At 39.6% G+C, this 19,793-nt stretch overlaps 1 protein-coding gene across 1 annotated transcript in view; it reads right to left on the bottom strand.

Annotated features, from left to right (window-relative positions):
- The window catches only part of LOC121333127 (protein kinase C-binding protein NELL1-like), a 211,860-nt gene that overhangs the window by 142,859 nt on the left and 49,208 nt on the right, over positions 1-19,793 (bottom strand). Inside the window, exons 5-9 of the mRNA XM_041399203.1 lie at positions 11,442-11,538; positions 5,159-5,231; positions 4,798-4,880; positions 1,352-1,486; positions 406-508 (exon numbers count right to left, since the gene is read on the bottom strand). Coding sequence (XP_041255137.1) covers positions 406-508; positions 1,352-1,486; positions 4,798-4,880; positions 5,159-5,231; positions 11,442-11,538 — 491 coding nt within the window. The remainder of the gene's footprint in view (positions 1-405; positions 509-1,351; positions 1,487-4,797; positions 4,881-5,158; positions 5,232-11,441; positions 11,539-19,793) is intronic.

Here is a 19,793-nt window from a genome sequence, read left to right as displayed (position 1 = left end):
TCTGATATACTGTCATGTTTATTTTAAAGAACAGCCTTTTAACTTGAAATAAAAGACAGGCAAAAAGATAACAGCTTGGTTAGTTACTCATCATAAAAGAAAGTTCAGACCACAGGCTTGATGCTCCTCAACATCAAGAGGAGATACCAACTCGAGCCAAGTCAGTCTTCTCAACCCCCAACAGGATGAATAATTTTACACTAACAATAGGTAAAAAAGTACCTCAGAAATTTGCAATGTTTGTTCATTATTTATTTTCTTCATAAATCATGTTTGCCACTATGACTCCTGTTACCTGAACTACCAGGATGTCTGAAAATCATTACAAAACGTGCCTGCTGGCAGGACAAGTTTAACTCTTCTGAAACAGAAGGCAAAACGGCGAGGTCTGTGTGATGTACTCACCCTTGCACACTTTGCAGCACTGAGTGTCCACGTGCACGGGGAGAGCATCGGGAGGACACTCCAGAGGGGGACAGGACATCCTCCGGCATTCCACAACTCCGCTCTGAGCAAAGGGGTTTAGGACAAAATTCAACTACTGCTGCTGCAATGAGTGAGTATTTTATAAAAAACACTAAGAACTATTTAAGTAAATGAAAACGCCATTCTGGATTACAAACCTATCCTTCAGTAAGAGATTTAATCCCACCCAACTATCAGAATGAATCAAAGTGCAGCTGAAGGTGAACTGCCTTCTGAATTCTGATACATATCACTGGTTTTACCCCCAAACCCAGAGCAAAATACATTAATTGGAAAACATAAGGCAAGAACATAAGCCCTACTTTCTGTACGCTGTTCAAATCATCTTTGAGTTTTTTAACAATCAGGCTTCTATTTTCCTGAGCAAACAAAGGCTCTCTTCAGATATTTATCAAATAATTTCAAAGATACAAGTTTTGCATACTAATCCTCTTTCTGTCCCTTGTATTTTTCAGTCTGATAAATGCTGAAAATGAATCTGCAAGTTGTTACCATGCAAGATGCAACTAAGCATCTATGAATACTATTAAGATAATGCCTCCTCTTTGAAAAAGCTACTGCAGTGAAAACAATTCCAAACCAAACACAGACAATGCCACTCCTTCACCCCACAACCACAAAGTCCTCACAGCTATAATTATAACAAGTAAGAAAGCACTGCCAAGGGAAGGCAGATTTATGTATGAAGCTTACAAATAACTAATATCAAAATTTTATTTATTTTACCATTTCCCTCTCTATTGTCCATGCTGCCACTAGATGCGTAATAAAAACACAGTAATTCTCAGAGTGAACATTATGTATTCAAAGGCCATTTTCACATTTTCATTAGATACTATCCTTCAAACTCTTCAGAAATTCTTACTTTGCATGTGCAATTCCTGCAGTGATCATCTTCAACCCATGAGTCTTTGTCTCTGTAGATCAATCCATTTACTTGACAAGTCTTCTCACAATGACAGTCTTCCAATTGACTCAGTCTTGTTTCTGCATAATTTAACTATAAATGAAAGTAACTTGATGAGATTTCTGCAATTCAAACACATGATTAAAAAAACCAAAAACCAGTAGACTTATTTTTAGCAAAACCAACTTTGACCACAACCTTCGAAACACTGAACCAGGAAATCAGCAGGTAAAAACTAACCCTATTCCTCAGATTTTGGTGGAGTTAGTACATGGTCATCCCACACTACAACCAATGGAGAAACCATGCTCCTGGAGTAAGCCCTGGGCTTGTGGCTAGCTCTGAACACTCCTTGTTGTTACAATAGAAAGACAAGCTTAATATTTAGCAGTAAATATGTGCATTCCTTCCCTGCCCATACAAATAACTGAAAGATGACAGGCCTCTGTTCAAAAAAATTTTTTTTTTTTCTGGTATGACAAATGCAAAACTTTTTTTTTTAAAAATCAAAACTTACAGGGAAAATTTTGTGATTCATGAAAGTATTCCTGGCTATATAAACCCATGATGTAAATAAAGCAGATTGCCTAGTCCATAAATGAAGCCAAGTGCTTGATTTTTCTTGATTTGAATCAAAGTCAAGCTTGAACCTTTTTGACTTCCAGAAAGGAAAAACTCAGTAGAAATTTCTGTGCTGGAAGTCTTCATGCAACAAACACATCTGAATACAAAGCACACCCTAGTGGAGGCTCATAATTTACCAAAAGAAGCAATATTCCCCTCAAAGAAGTGCAGGAGACGCCCAGACCGATTTCAGTAGATTGTTAAAGCCATATTAATTATTTTAGCCATTACATTTAAAGGAACTAAGAGTACTCTAGCCCAGCAGTGGGGAATGCTGCAATGTAACACAACCCTCTTCTCCTGCAGAAAATTAACATTTTAGCCAGATTGTAACACCCTGACATACAGTGTGTCTCTATTTAAGGACACAGAATTCAATCAATTGAACATATCTACTGGAGAGACTCAGAATTAATTCAAATTATGACAAAAATAAAGTAAGTTTGAAAAGCTAGGATTTTAAAATTAAAAACTAATTAAAATTATTTTTAATAATTTTAATTATTAAAATTATTGATAATTTTAATTAATATTAATAGTTATTACATATTGTTAATAATTCATAATCTTTATTAATCTTTAAAAGCTATGTCTTCACAAAACACAGGTAGGAAGAGGACGTAAGGGGGGTTAGGTTGCTACAAGTCATGATCAAATGCTCCTTTCATAGAACTCTGTGACAATCTGCCACAGTCAGGGCCCTGCTGGACCACTCACACAGGCCCTGTGTCGCACTCTGAGCCCACCAGACTCAGGAGAGGTACAGCCCAAGCAGGAGGGAGCCTCCCTTTCCTGCTTTCATTCTGCATAACTTGCACAGCTACTACAATTATTGGAGCCTGAAACCAGTAGCTGCATGTTTCCTTCCCAGCTCTGAGTCTCCATAATTTTAATTTCTATCAACTGCACATACACATTCACTGCAAACAACACTTGCTCCTCTATTCAATGCTGTGATACAGCTCTAACCAAACACAGATTGAGAGAGAAGCTAAAATCTGGATACAGCGGAGCCTAAAAGCAACAACAAGACACTAAGACACTTTTTCAAAACATCTTGTTCATGCCCTGCATCTCTTGGTGCAGGATCAGGGATGCTTGCTGCTGGGAATTAGCCAGCCATTCTCTGACCAACGGCCAGGCCAAACAGGATCTCTGCAGGCAGCTGCACAGCCCTTCAAAGCCCTGACATGCATCATCCCCACAAAATATACTTGTGTCTACATTAGTAACTCTTGGCTATTGTGGTTAGGACTTAAAAGGCAGATACAAACCTTAATGCTTCCCTCCAGACCCCCTATTCTTAACTTGCATTTCTTTACCAAGTTAATTTCCTTTCCCGTTGTATGCATTTTGCCTGGACAACAGGAAACAACTGCAACAAAACAGTCAGTGGACTGCTGTAGCAGAAAAGGAATTTGCAATGAAGGATTATGCCAGCACCACTTTATGAAAGTGCACAGTCTTTGCAGTACAAATACTGTGTTATTTGCTTCCCCTCATAAAGTACTAGCAAGCAAAAATATAATTAACATCAGAGAAAGCAAGTTACTCAGTACACTGCATAATTGGAACTTGTTCATACCACCAGCAGGGCTCAAAATAATTGCCTCTCTTTCATAGCACAAGCAGAATACTGAACTAAAAGCTTCACATTTTTCATTTGGATCCAGCCTGTCCAAAGCATGTCAGCTGAATAAGAGGATTGCCAGCATAACGCACACACTCTCCAAAAAACAGTTTCCCCTTTCCTATTGGGAAGGGGAAGAGCATTTGAAGGCAGTGCATTAAAAAGTACTATTTTTTTACACAAGCAGTACTGCTACGCAAATCCTGTTTTGGAAATGCCTACAGTAACTACACTGAGAGTAAGGGCATCTACAGGTTGGTTGCATCTGCACTTAAATCTAAGTAATTAACATGTAAGTGCTGTTTCAAAAGAGACAATTAACTATCCTCTACCACAAACCAGATGGTTCATCAACAGTAACCTGAAAACGTGTTCAGATTCTCCTTTTAACACAGATCAGGGGTTTGGTTACCTCTAAAACACAGTTTCCTATCTCAAAACTTCAGCACAGCCTTGCTGTAGGGCCTTGGTTTAACATCCAGGTTGCCTGTGTATTGTAGGAGCAGAACCTGAAGAAAACTTTTCAAACAAACAAAAAAAATCCCAAACACTATAGATTCCCATTCACCCTACTCATGATCCAAAGCTGGGGGGGAAAAGAAGAAAGAAAAAAGGCACAAACCCAAGCACACACCACATCACCTGGAGCTGAGCTAACTTTCACAGTCAGCAGTAGTCAGCAGCTTCACAGGCATTTTCATTTTGGGGGCTCATTTCAATTCCCAGGAAGGAGACTACACCAGTCCTGAACACTTCACAGGACTTCCCACAAGAAAACCTTCCACTCTGACAGCATCACATGGTGAGGAAATTGTGGAGGGATTTCACTCTTTTGTTTCTGCATTTATCCCTCAACATGAAAAGGGAAATCAAGCTAAGGCTTCTTACAAAAAAAATCAGACTCTGGGTATTTTGTCACTCCCTTACAAATAATAAAGCAGACAACAGGAACATTACTGAGCTTAAGGAACAGCCACAGAGCTATATCCATAAGACTGCTGCAGACAGCAAGAAAAAAATTTGCTCTACTACAAAAATTTAGAATAATTTTCATGGTATAAGAAATGGCATATAGAATAAATACTTTCATCTTTGTCTTATGGAAGGAAAGGAAGGAAACGGGCAACTAAAAAAAAGCTCAGGTACCTACTTTTGCAGTCATTTTTGCCAGAAGTTCTTGCAAATCCATGATTCCTTGCACCAGACTTAAGAAATCACTGCAGGTTGGGCATGCTCAATAGAGAAAGATTTAAAAAGAAACAGAAAAGAAGGAAAGACACAACAACCCATAAATAAACAACAATCTATCATACTAGATTTATCTGAACATAAAATGCAATCTGTTTATACAGAATTCTTGCCTTCTGGAAATCAGCACATGCAAAAATAACAAGCCTGCAAGTATTATTTTTAAAGCAAAGAAACAATCTGTATGAAAAATCTAAAAAATAGAGTATGTATGAATCTGTATGAAAAATCTAAAATAGAGACAATAAAAGATTGCTACTTACTGCGATTCAGATTAGGACACTGTGTTATATATCCATTTGGAATAAAGATGATTTTCACATCTTGAATAACACCCTTTGCAAAAGAAGAGAAAACTGGTAATACAAATTACAAACATTCCCTTCATTCTGTACAAGTTCTTTCACAAGTCATTTCTTCAGTGGATACAAAAAAAATTACCAGCTTACTCTAGTGAGGAAAATAACTGAAGGTGAACAAAATATAACTCCTCCTATCTCTCTATGTGTTTGGAATATTACAGCAATAATACTGCTTTCTCTTTTGTGATCACCAAATATAAGCTGCTTAAATGTCTTTAAATGGGGTGAGACTGGTGAAAAAAGCAGTGAAATAATATCCACTGCTCAAGTCAATGACACACTTTTCCAAAAGACAAAAAGAAAACAACAAAACTCTTTACTTTTTTAACCAAATAAGACTGTGAAATCAAACACTGAAAAGACAAGTACCTAGTGCCAGATGTAAGTTTACACTTCCACTGCTTGGTTTCATTAAGCTCTGTATCTCAACAGGCAGGTGAGGTAATCATGCCATCAGTCAGAATTCAACCCTCTCTCCAGCCCAGGCAGACAGACAGATGCCCTGTGCAGGACTGGCAGGTCAGTGCAGGCTGTTTGGGGCTCCTGGACCAAACCAGGCACGACAGTGGGGGAGGCAGGACCTAAAGGTCAGTGCCCACTGCAGCCGGTCAGTCCCTGCCCTGCAAGGACAGCCCCTCGGGAAGGAGCAGCCCCAGTGTCCCTGCACACCTGGGTCCTGAAGGACTCCAGACAGTCCAGAAAAGGCTGAAGCTTGTGTTTGTTCTCCTAAGCTCAGGACGAAGTATTTGCTGCATCTGTGACTGTGCAATGTACGTACTTCACAGGATCCACTGGCTTTAATAATGTCATGGCCAGTAAGGGAGAGGAGCAAGGGAAATCAAGGGACCTCTAGTGCTCACATTTGCACTTCCCCTGGCTGTTACTCACATGTTGTGACACAGCTCTACTTCCTCACAGACAGAAAAATTTCTTTAAACTGAAAATAAATTTATCCTGGCAGCAGTTATTATCTAATTAAATTACTGATTTGCCAGACTGTGTTAATTTTCAGCTAAATTGCAATAGGGTGAATTTTGCAGACCAAGGACATCATCACTTGCTCACATGCCACCCATATGCCACATGCACTCACATGCCACCCATAAATAGAGGCTTCAGACAATCCTTAAAGCCTGGCAAGGCAAGTCACATTTACACGCTCACGTTAAAAGAGCAGAATGTAACCAGCAAGCACTGTTTCCTGCTTACTGTCTCATGATCGAATATTAACTGAAAATATTAACAGAGATAATCAGATCACCCTGTCTTGCTTGCAGAAGTATATACATTTATTAACCTTTTCACCGATGAGAATAATGAAACCGTAAGTAATAAGTAATACTGTCATTGGAAATGGAACATCCTGAAAGCCATTTTACATACTTTCTGTCAGCAGTCATCAATGAGAAATTAGAAGGTGAGGCATAAAAATATACTTCAACACTTAAGCCTCTGCAGTAAAAAGCTCAACCAAGAGGAAATGAGATTACAGAGTTCCACCACACCATATTGCCTAGGAAATGAGACACCACCCAGAAAGAAGCGATTTTTTTCTTCAGCTTTATTTTTTTTTGCCTTTTTTTTTTCTTTAGGTACATCTTCAAATGTGTTTGTTGCATCAGAGTCACACTGCTCAATTGTCTTTTGGACAGATCTGCATTTAGACATAGCCTGAAGAGGAAACACAACTATTTTATGTGTCTTAATTTCTGGCTACATGAAAGCATATTACTATGTAATAACATATGAATATGAACTTCAGTTCACTAACACTGATGACTTCTAGGTCTATAAAACATCTGAAAATGAATTATTATGATCAAACATAGAAGTAAACTTTCCAAGAGCAGAAATTTTGCAGATGTATTTTTTTAATAGAAAGACTTCATTGTAGGCAAACATTTATTACAGCCATAATTATGTAACAAATATGAAAAAACCTGGTCAATCCTGCTTCAGCATTAAGTCTAGACTGCCAAGAGCTTGGATTTGTCCTTAAAAGTACAATGTCAGTGGTCAAAATCTTTCCAGTTTTTCCCTTCCCAAGCAGACACAACCTTTATGTTACCAATAAAGGCACTTGACTAATGACAATCGAAGCTTCAGCTCAGCATCAGGACTTGCTAGCTTGAAGAGCCTTCATCTGGTGCAGGCAGACTACCAGCTACACGATGAAATTCAGGTTCTGCAGCACTAAAAATCAAGCCCATCCCATGAGGACATAATGCAAAAAGCCCAGTTAATTGCACTTCTCAGATATTTACTACATAGAACAGTCCTCCCACATTCTGTGAAAAGGCTCATACATTCCATGAGCTCCCCACTTCTGCATTTTCATTTCCTCCATTGCCTTTCATCCTCTTTAAAACCTACTTCTCCCACAGAGATAATATGATCCACACAGCTGTGCAAGTTGCACTGGCCAGGGCTGGGAAAGGCTCTACATGGTGGCACCAGCAGACATGCCTGAAACTCCTGTGCCCTGACAAAGCCATGCCAACAGCCCAGATTCCCACTCCATCAGCACGATGCTGCTCCCCTCAGGGCAGCCTTGCCAGGCACCTGAACACCTGCCCACAGCACCACACCAAGTTTCACCTTAGTCCGTACAACTCTGAGTCCAAAACTATTACAGTCATATGGCTATATAAATTATATACATGATACTGTGCAATAAAAACACCAATATGCTTCTCAAGCACCTAATATACAATCCCCAGACACAAGCAGGATCAATAGAGCCTGCTCTAGTAGTTATCAAAACTACTGTCTTGCAACATGAATCACCTTCTGACCAAGGCATTAATAAGCTTATTTTTGCACTAGCTCTTTGGAGGGACTCTTAGGGAGAAGGGTTCTCCTCAGCAATAAAACAAATTTTGCAGTTAATTCTGATCTTGACAGCAATCAGATCCATGCTAGAGAGTGTTCCATAGATATCTGGCATCAATGTTTTTCTCCCTTCAGTTGCATTTTCTTAATCTTCTTAACCTGATGATAATGGTTATCATCAGCCCTTAGCCCTGAAACAAACCCTGAGTTTGTGTGGCTGTCCTGGCTCTGTCCAGCACAGGGTTAATTTTTGCAGTAGCCAGGAGAGAGCATGCCTGGGACATGGGAATTATTCTACAGCACTCAGACCACTGCAGGAGGCAGGGGAAGGGACTCTCTTCCATGGAGGAAAGTTCCTCATGGCCAAGAAAATGTGGAGGAGGGCGCCATCCAGTACCATCTATTATCAGGAATGTGTAAATAATTTATTCTCCCGTATCTTTTGTTAATAATATTGTTGCTGTTACTGCTCATTTTTTTATCTCATTGCTCTTTCCAGTAAGTTGTTCTTATCTACATCCATCTTCTTCACCTTTTGTGCCTCTAATTCTGAACTCCATTCCACCACAGTGGGAAGGGGAAAGGAAAGTAGGAGTGAGAGAGAGCAAGGTGTGATTTGAGAGAGTTTTGGTGGGGGGGTACTGAACTAAGGAGAGCCATTCATAAATCACAACAGTCTTAATATTCTATACCCCCTTATTCTATACCACTTATGTCCCACCCAGATCCTGCACCTTCCAACTACATAGATACATAAATATACACAATCATAGGTATCATTTCCAAAGTCAATGGCCACTCCTCCAAGATGTCTGTTGAGTTCATTTGGTCCATGACTGTGGCTTCTCCCCACCATAGATGTCTCCCAGGACAGGGGGGCTGCTGTGCTGCTGGCTGGCTGCTGCCCCTGGAGCTCAGATTGGAGTATGTGGAGCAGTCCGTACGCCCTGCCCATGGCAGCTAGGTCATACAGTGACAGCGTCATGCAGCAGCCAATGTTATATATGCAGTTCAACAGTACAAACTGTTCTTACCCAAAAATCAGACCCCCTTGTGGTACACATTGTGTTTCCCTGTCTCTCTGCATTACCCACCAAGTGGACCCAGGTCCTTGAGCAAAAACAATTCTATGGAGGGTTTGCCTTTGCTTGAGTTGCTCCACTCTGGAGTCCCCACCAGCACTCTTCTTGCAAGTACTGTCACTTTATCAGACTCCTGTAGTTGTTCAGGGGTGAACTCCCAAAACTCTGGAGCAGAGAATTTCTCCAAACACTAGCCCAATTTCTCCCACGCTCCATGACACTCATGATTATTTCCTTCAGGGCAGATCTCTAAATGGCACTCCTAGAAATCTCCCTCCCGACTCTAAACATGGTACTGTAGACCATACTGAGAAAACACAGCAGATATAGCAACAAGAACATGCTTTCCTTAACATCCAAATGAAATTAAAAATCCTCAAAAGCTGTTTTAACAGGTCTGAAGGAGGAAAAGAGGGGGTGAAAACTGTGGAAAACCATCCCATGGCCCCCCTCTACCCCACAGACTAGATATGATTATTAATGGACTCCTCACAGAAGAACCGGAGGTAAGGGTGGGAGAACAACACTCAACACACGAACAAAATAACCACCATTGCCCTTGATGTTATCAAGTCATAAGCAGCTATCACAGAGATCAGCAACAAAGTAATCCTGATCCCTCTCCCCCACTGAAGAAGGGAGGCACACTAGGGAACAGACACAGAGTTAGGCACCACATCCCCGTGAACAAGCCAGGCAACATTGTGGCCAGTGCTCCACACACAATACCACGGATGCTTAAAGGAAATAAGTTATCCACCAGCTCTGAATCCTGTTATTTCCACCTTTCCTGCCACACATTAGCCACCAATTAGCTGTCCTGGTTTAGGAATGGTACTCCCCAGTCCAGTATCCCCACCGAGATTCTCCCAAACCCCAGGCTGTTCTCCCTCCATCCCCCTTCCTCTAACCCACCCTGCTGCGCCAGGATGGAGCTGAGAACAGGAGGCACAAAAGGTGAAGATCACAGCTGTAGGTAGGCACAATTTACTGGAAAGAGCGGTGAGGTAAGAAAATGAACAGTATCAATATCAATAGGTACAAAAAAAATATTCACGCAACAAGCTTGCTTTTTCTTACATTTTCATGACTCCAACACACATACAAAAATGCTAATTCTTTTTTAATGCTCTTATTTCCCTGCAGATCTCTGTTTACATTAAGGAAAATATATCTATTTTTTTATATGCTAAAACAGTGAAACAAATTGCTCTGAAAAAGAAAGGGAAATCCTGCTGAGCATATAAATACACGGAAAGAGATGTGTACTCTTTACAAACTGGCAAAATCCCAAGTTTTCGCAATGAGAAGTGTAAAAAAAGTAAGACTTCTGGAACTCTCAAGCAGGATGAAAAAAAAAAAAAAAACACAACCAATTATATTTCTGCCCTGAAGAAAGTTAGTAAAATATTCAAGCACACATAAAGCAAAGTAAGGCACTTGTCGGCTTTCATTATGATCAATAAAAATGGTCAGCTCATTAGCATATCATTATCTACCCTGCTGTTTCCAAAGTGTTAACATGCAGAAATATTAATTTACAAACATATAATATCCCAGAGTTCTGGGGCTCTGACTGCCTGCATAAAATAAGAATTTAAGATGGGCAACTCCAATATAACTTCTTCCTTTTCCTATGTAGCTATAAACATATGTTTACCATCTGTGGAATAGTGAGAAGCAGCTGAGGTAAAAAACCAACAGCTGTAGAATAAAATAATACTATCAATTTCACTTCACAGTGACAGCTCAGTTGCTGGAGGATGAAATGCACTGTAGGTTCAGAGCAAACCTCAGACTATCATTTAAGCCAAAAGTTGGCTTTTACCTCTGTTTTACAATTAAAATTGCTAGCTCTTATGCTGAAATAAGCTCAGTGTAATTGTCCTTGCTTGTTGGAAATCTGGGGACATCCTCAGAAAAGAGGCAAATTGTAAAATTGTCTTAGGAACTGACAGCTTCACATAGAAACCGAGTGGGTGGTAAATCACCTTGGCAACAAATCCTTGCCCAGATTGAGGAAAGGCAGATTGGCCTCTTGCTGCTCTATGGACCCCTTTCACAGATAAACACTCATACTGTGCCTTGTTATCCAAAACTGGAATAAATACCAGAAACTTCTACCTTGCAAACAAGCTGTTTACAAACTGTCCACAGTTGCTACCAAATTTCATGCACATCATGTTTCAAGAGTCTAACACAACTGACTGGAAGTACCTTGTTGACTACTATTAAGTTCCTTCCTCACGTGACATTTCGTATCTGCTTACCTTAAAGAAACCATGTTTCCTGTTTCTCTGTCCAAGCCATAAATTGCTTTCAGGTGTCAAATTTGTTTCTGGGGGATCAATGACACGTTCATAAATCCTGTAGAGGGAAGACATTGCATTTACTTGAATTTTCTCTTTCCTTTGAAAACTTCCTTGACAAAATCAGGTAACGATAAAAGACGGAAAAAAGAACCAAAAATAAAACCCCTAAAAAAATTCATTAAACACAGTATTTATCACTGATTGTGGTGAAGAAAGTATATTACAACTTTAAAATTAGAAAAAATTAAAATCACAAATATATGAAGACTCCATAAGATTGAAACTCTCCTTGTGCAGCTGTGCATCACTTAGACTAAAGAAATAACAGCACCAGAATCCACCACAGTAGAGAAAAAAAATAAAATAGGATCATCTTAGTCTAGGGATGTCTTTCGAAATCTACCCAAGAGAAAAAGTCCAATCACACACAGGATCCAACCAAATCCAACAACCCCTTGAGGCTTTCAGACTGGTTAGAATTTTGAACAGAATTCACAAAAGAACTTTATGGCACTCCACTCCCTTTTTTTTCTTTCCCTCTACATCTATGCCATTCATCCTTGCACATGGATCTTTCTCTCCTTGTTACCGGATTTCCTCTGGCTGGGTGCTCATGTGTGGTGCCCCTGCTGCACATCCACCTTGTGCCTGTCACTAGCACAGGTCTGGCACAGAATGGGACCTCTTTATGTATGCCTGGTATCTAACAGTGACAGCAAGTAATAGGAGGTCCATAAGCAACCTTTATATACTGCATAAACTTGCACATGACTGCAGAAATTTGCATACCAAATTTCTAAAATTAACTCACGAAAAAATGGCTGTAACACAATTTTTAAATTAACAAAGTATTTAGAGTTCTAAAAAGGTTTTGCTTGGGGTTTTGTTTGTTTATTTTTAGAAAAGCTGTAATGAAGTTTCCATAACAACTTTTCCAGGAACACAGACCACTACAATGATATCATCATCTCAGAACATGAAAAATTCAAGGCCAGAGTTACTGACCCTGGGTTCTCATATTGCTGTGTCATATCAGAGGGAGCCATGAACTTCCTGCTTCATAACAAACATAGCATGCTTAATAAGAATTATGGAGGAGATGATGAAATATATTTCTATTGCTGTCCAGTTTACAGGGAGTATGCATTGCTATGTAATCACAGCAGTGTGACAGCCAAGAGAAGAGACTCTGAGTCTGCCAAGACCCCTAGCATAAAGAGGTTAAATTATCTGTAGTCAAATTGGTTTTCTTTCTTTAAAGCTATGGCTTTAAAACAAACACCAAACAAAAACAGAAGTCGATCAACTGAACTTGTCTTCCCAATTACACTCTACGGTTTCTGCCAGAGGCTCACTAAGTGTAATCAGTGATTTCTGATGTTGCAAGTTGCCACGGGTATTGGGTTTGTATTGCAAGGGTTAGGCAGCAGAGGACTACAAGGGTGGCTTCTGCGAGAAGCTGCTAGAAACATCCCCCATGTCCAGCAGAGCCAGTGCCAGCTGGCTCCAGGATGGATCCGGCACTGGCCAAGGCAGAGTCCCTCACTGATGGTGGCAGCACCTTTGGAATAACCCTTTGAGAAGGGGGAAAAGTTACTGACCAACAGCAATTCAATCTAGGGAGAGGATTGAGAACACATGAGAGGAGGAGCTCTGCATACACCCAGTTCAGCACAGAAGGAGGGGGAGAAGATGCTCCAGCACAGAGATTCCACAGGGAAGCAGGTGCTCCCCTGGAGGTCCATTCCCCATCCCCCCCTGTGCCATCTCTGGGGACAAGGCAGAGGAACATCAGGAGTGAAATAAGCACAGGAAGTAAAAAAGGTTGGGTGGAAGGTAATTGGTTTTACTTCTCATTACCTTACTCTGATCTAACTTAACCAATTAAACTAATTTCCCCAAGTAGTCTGTTTTACCCTCAGCTGTGACAGGTGAGTGATCTCTCCCTGCCTGTATCTAAACCCTCAAGCCTTTCATTATCTTCTTTTCTCCCTTGTCCAGTTGAGGAAGTGGAGTGGCTTTGCTGGGCACCTGGTGTCCAGCCAGTGTCAAATCCACCGAGTCACACAATTGGAAAATTCATTTATTTGCAGAGACCCAGAATAGCATCCTAGTATTAAAGAACTTCTAGAAAGATCTATAAAGTTATGTCAAAGTACAGAGTCCTATATCCCACCCACTTCTGCTTATCAAAAAAAGGAGTAAACCATTTGTCAATATGAAATAGAAGCAATATATAACAAAACCAAAGTCTAGCACTACTTCTTTTCTAAGAAACAACAAGAAAAATCTCAAACCTAAGAACAAAAAATAGTTGTATGAAAATTACAGCTTAAGAATGTGAGTACAGGAGTCAGAAGACTTCTTGTAATATTCATAATTTCATTGCTGAAGTTTATTATAATTATCATCAGCCCTAACTTATCACATTTCATGTTCATGATGCATTCGGAGCACTAGGAAATTTCTATCTCTACTATTTAATTAGGTCTATCTATAAAATTACCATGCTGAGCTGTTTTACCTGTCCAAATAGCAGAACAAGCTAATATTCTTTTAAAGCAGGTTTTGAGAATTAGAGGATTTTTGCATGCACTGTCTCTATCAATAATTTAAAGTATAAGTAGAGGTTTTCTGTCATACCTCATGCAAAATTGAACTACACAAATGCAAAACTGCAGCAAAATACTGAACGAGAAACAAAGAATTGACATTGTCCTTGAGCATGAACTCCTTGAGAGCATGTGCACTGAACTGCTCTATCTTATTAGGAATTTATCTTTGTATATATATAGCATAGCTTTATACATTGTTTTGGTTAATAATGCCCTCACTGGAAAATTCCTCATGTCCTGAAAAGGCTAATCGATATCCAATAAAGAACCTCATTTCTCCTACTATATAAAATCCTGGTGCTGACCAGGTTCAAAAACACTACTTATTGAAGAGTATTTGATTTTGATTCACCTGGCCTAGTTAAAGTTGATAAAAGAACTCCACAATACCTATCTGCAATTGCATATTTTAAAAAAATCAAAACCTGACACTGTTATATGACAGTTCAACAATAGCAAGTTAGGAAGACAAATCAGAGACAGGCTAATGTGGCTTGTCTTTTCTGATGATTTAACACTTTTTTAACCTATGTGGACAGGGCTGTAGTCACCTTCTTTCCAGTCTCTTCACGAAGGGCCATCCTTAAGACACAAAAGCTCAAGATTCCCCATATTCCTCTACTGTTCTACTCTAATTCAAATTGCATTTCTGAAGCAGGCATTTACCTTAAATCAAGGGGTTCATTAAGGTTAGTTTGTGCCTTATTCCACATATGTCGACAAGGATGGTTTGTTTTTCTTAGATCTGCCAATGAAGTAACAGGCTTAGGTGTCAAGAGAGGGCATGAGATCCAGATCAGTCCTCGATTACCTTTTTATGCCAAAAGATGTTTTGGTTGAGACCATCTGATTTACAAACTATGTCAATTTCCTTTATTATTGTATACTGTTAAATATTATCAGAAAAAAAAAAAGCCTGGCAAGTATACACACAACATATTGCTACTCCTGTAAGCCCATCTATACTCTTGGAAAATGAAAAGGTGTAAAAGCACATCAGCAGTTAAAAATAATAAAACAAACCAAAGAAACCCCAAACAAACAAATTATCCACATTAAGCTTCCACATCACTCACTTTCCCTTACTTGCCTTTCTGGCTGAGGTGTGCCACCTTCTATGGCTTCATACCCGTGTGACCAATATTCTGTATTTGGCATATGAATAGCTAAATTATACACTTCAGCTTATGAAGTGCTGGTCTAGAGCTCCTTGGAGACCAGTTTCCAGCACATTTGGCTTTGATACCAACACAGAGAAATGCACAATACACTCCACAAGAAAAGGAATGCTCAGAAAGAAGACTCAGGGGAACTGTGGTCACTAAAGCTACTGCAGATTGAACAGCCCCTCCAACATGAGGAGACCCAGGTCTCCAGGTTAATGGAAGCTCTACTACATACTTCGGGCTTCCAGATTTATGATTGCTGCATTCACTTTCCAAGAGAAAGCTTGATTTGCCCCTACTTCATGCCAACATATTTCAAAGAAGTTAAACTACATATACATTCACTAACCATGGATCCATTTAGCCAAATACAGTAAAAATGCACCTGTTAATCACCAAATACCCATTATATTCTTGTGCTTTGTATCTATATCTCTACCCTATCTGCATGCTTTGATTTATTAAGTATTCCTGTGCAATCATCAGAATCACCTCTCCCAAGGACACTTTCAAACAGGCATCTCTGCCATAATGAAGACAATATGCAGAAAATAGAGAATCTATAAAATAATCAGTGGATTCCTGAAAGGAGACATACCTAAAATATTTGCATCCTAATACACACACACACACATCTTGCTCTGCATAAAGGAAGAACTTCTCTATAAATCAAGCTCTGTTGGACAAGGATACAGCTCCCTTCTATGTACTCAATATAAATTATTTTTAGCATTTTTGTATGTGTAAATATACAATGTTATAATGGTATATATCTAAGATAGAATGGTAGAACAGGAAAATACCCTCATTCTATACATGTGTAGACTGAAACATAGACAGACTAACCAGCATCACAAAGACGGTGTCTCTGCCCATGATCTAAGCCTTTAGACTGGGCATGACTGAGGCTTAACTGCCTCTCACACTGGGTCACACTCCCTCTGGAAAAAACATGACATGGATTTGTCTCTCACAGTGAAGATGATTTCTTATGCTCAACTTTTATAAGCAGAGGTTAACACTTTATTTCCACTTTTGTGGAGATGCAGCTCTACGTCATACATACAGCATTTGCCATGTCAGATGCATTTTTGAAACTGCTGAAATATTTAGCAGAACATGAAAATAAACTTTGAAAATAAACTAAATGTCTGCTCTCATTAGGATACATCAGCCAACATGGGCTGATTTTAGGCCACTGCCTAAAATTTTGAACCATAAAATAGACTGCAACTCAACAGTCACTACAAAGCAGCACATCAGCAAATCATGACATTTTCAAATTCTTCTGTGTCTAAAATACAAGTAGGTTACTAAAACAGGAACATTCCTTCATCTATTAGCAGGCTGGATATGAAAACCCTGAGATTAGCTGAGTTGATTAAAGCATGGTGTTAAACAACACCAAAGTTGAGGGCTTGATCCTCACACAGGCCATTCTTTTAAGAGCTGGACTCTGGTCCTTGTGGGTCTCTTCCAACTCGGAACATTCTCTGAAATTTGTGAACACACACAGCCCTAAACTGCCTTATACAGGCTTTAAAAAGAGATTTAGACTGTAAGGGTATAAAAGCCCAGGGGTTCCTTTGTTTGTGATCCCTCCTCAGAGGGAAGCTCTAAATTTCCATGCAGAGAACAGGTGTTGAATTCATCACACCCAATTTTGAATGTCTCAAAAGTTCATACCTACAGTGGAGCTAGTTCTCTAGACTCATTTAATGAAGAGACATAAGTGTTTCTAGGGTGTGATTCATCTTACAGTAAATTATTCACTCTCTAAAGGCCCTTCCAACAGCTGCACAGGGGCCCTTCCTGACATCAGGGTGAATCATCAAAACAGATTTTTGCAATTCAAAGCCTGATGCTCAAAAATTACACTCTCCTGCAACCATTCGTTACCCTGTATACATCCATCTGGATCTTCAGATCCTTTACATATACTGAAGGGTATAGAAAAGCTTTGTTCACGGCAGTCTTTGGAACAGCACTCTCAACTTCTGTAAACAAAGTCAGAGAAGGAAGTTCCCTGTGTTTTGCATCAATCTTTTCCCTAATCGAATATGCAGAGGTGTGGACCACCTTTGACCCTTGCTGTCATCTCCAGCTGAGCCTACAAAAACACAGTATGCCTCTGAAATAGCAAATGAGGCCTCCTAACACAGCCCACTGTATAAAAATAACCAGCAACTTCAAAAAGTTTGTCCAACATGTTCTCTGAACCCACCCGCATAGATAAATTGATTGCTTATATCAGTTCCTAGCTTTAAGATACAGTATTGGCATTTGTCTTTATATCTAGACTTCCAAAGAGATTAAGAATTTATTTTAAAAATAAACACTAAGATATCTTTACATATTTCTCTTTCAACCCATTTTCTATATGAAAATCCCAATGAAAATGTGTCAATACCAATGTGATTGGATTTTCTTGATAGTGTTTACAGACAAGATGCATTACTTGAGATGCATTCAGTTCTGGAGCAACTTCAACTGAATTATTCATTCAGCTTCCAGTGTTTTGTTTCAGAAAAATAAACTTCCTGAGGGAAATTTTGATTTTTTTTTTTTTTTGGTGCTATCTCCTCTGCCATAGTACAGGAGTTCACAATCATTTAAAAGAGGAAAGCAATTTAGATTAAAATCTTGTGGTATGAGGAAAGCCTTTTCTTATTAAATTTTGAATATACAATAATAACTGCCAACCATTTAACCAAGTTATTTTTCAGCTTTGGGAGAAAAAAAAAATAGGTGTCCAGTGATAGCATATGTCAGGTAAAAGACTCAAGAGTGCATGCTCAGTTTACATTCTCTTCAAGGTCTGTCACTCAAATGATTTAATTGATTTTCCTGTATAATCACAGAGACAAAGTTAATGCACTCTATTTTTCACTTTAATTACTCCAAATACAAATCTAAATTAAAAAATAAAAATCCATCTACATATAATTCTATTTTAAAAATCTCTTGTTTTCATTCAAGAGAAATTCAAAGTAACTAACAAACAGGAGAAAACTACACTAATGCAAGTGAAGATGGTCACAAGAGCACATTTTCACTGTCGGGTTTTGGGGGTTTACTCTCCACACATCAATTGTGTAAGGATGAATTCACAGAGATCATCTGCCTGTGTGAGGCTTTTGTTACAAAACATATTACACTCCTCAGTTTCCTACAAACTTATCCATTAATTTTATCAGAATTTCTTAAGCACCAAAGTAAAACAATTCTTATCAATCCAAAGTAGAGGACTGGACCCGTTATATGACACAGCAGTGGCCCCAGGAAGGGAAGAAATGCATCTGTTAGAGTTGCCCCTATGGCAACTTTCATCTGGAGAAAATCTACTTGAGGTAGATTCCAACACCTTTACAAACAAAGTCATTAGTATGAACTTTACCTGCAAATGACAAAACAGATACAAATGGTCCCTGATAACACCAGTGTAAAGAGTGCCTAAGCCCTAACAGCCTGTCTACAAGGCTGTAATGTTTACCCATCTTCATATAACAAAAACAGCACTTCTGAAAGTGTGAAAAGCCCAGAAAACAGGCTGAGTCAGACTCTAAGCAGAAATAGAAATTTGGCCATTTGCTTAGGACTGTCAAGAGTTATACAGGAAAAAAAAAAAACATGCCAAACTATGAAGTCAACTGTATCTTACATATGATGGATCCAGAGCAGGGCTTTTAGTGTCAAGACAGCTTGTTTGATACCCAAATAGTTATCACATTTCTCAGCTCAGGCAACTGCTGCTTTTGGCTAGGATGGAGCTCATTTTCTTCAAAGCAGCTGGTGTGATGCCACGTGCTGGATTTGTGACCAAAAAGCGTGGGTATCACACCTGTGTTTTAGCTGATGGTCAGCAGCGTTTGCACCGTGCCTCTTCTGCTCCTCACACTGCCCCACCAGCCAGGGGCTGGAGGCACACGAGAGCCTGGGAGGGGACACAGCCAGGACAGCAGAGCCAAGCTGACCCAAGGGATAACCCATGCTACATCACATCACACTTAGCTACTTTCTGTTTTCTGGGGGAAAACAGAAAGGGGATGGGGATGTTTGGGATTACGGCATTTGTCTTCCCCAGTAACCATGACGTGAGACAGCCCTGCTTCTTCCAGGAAAACAGCTAAACACCTGCCAGCTGATAGGAGATCTGAATTAATTCTTTATTTTCCTTTACTTTACCTGTTAAACCATCTTTATTTCAACACACCTTTCCCCACCTGCACTTGCATCCTTCTGAATCTCTTCCCCTTCCCACTGCAGAGGCAGCAGCTGTGTGGTGCTCAGCTGCCTAACAGCAATAAACCACACAGCAACCTTTTTTCTTTTAGGTAAAGCTGAGCTCAATAGCATGTGGCTCCTGGCCCTGGCATTGCCCCTAAAACTTGTACATAATCTACAGGTAGCAGGAGCACACAAGAATACTTGTCACAGGTCTTGGTGAGCATGGTAATTTTTGCCATATTCAGCAGAACTTCAGGTGGTGTCTAGGTCAAAAGAATTCTTTCTCTGAAGTGCTGAGGTGA

Source organism: Onychostruthus taczanowskii, unplaced genomic scaffold (genome assembly GCF_017590055.1).
Source record: "Onychostruthus taczanowskii isolate IOZ18803 unplaced genomic scaffold, ASM1759005v1 scaffold159, whole genome shotgun sequence".
NCBI lineage: Eukaryota > Metazoa > Chordata > Aves > Passeriformes > Passeridae > Onychostruthus > Onychostruthus taczanowskii.
The sequence above is the reverse complement of the archived record's forward strand: the minus strand, read 5'-3'. Positions and strand labels throughout refer to the sequence as shown.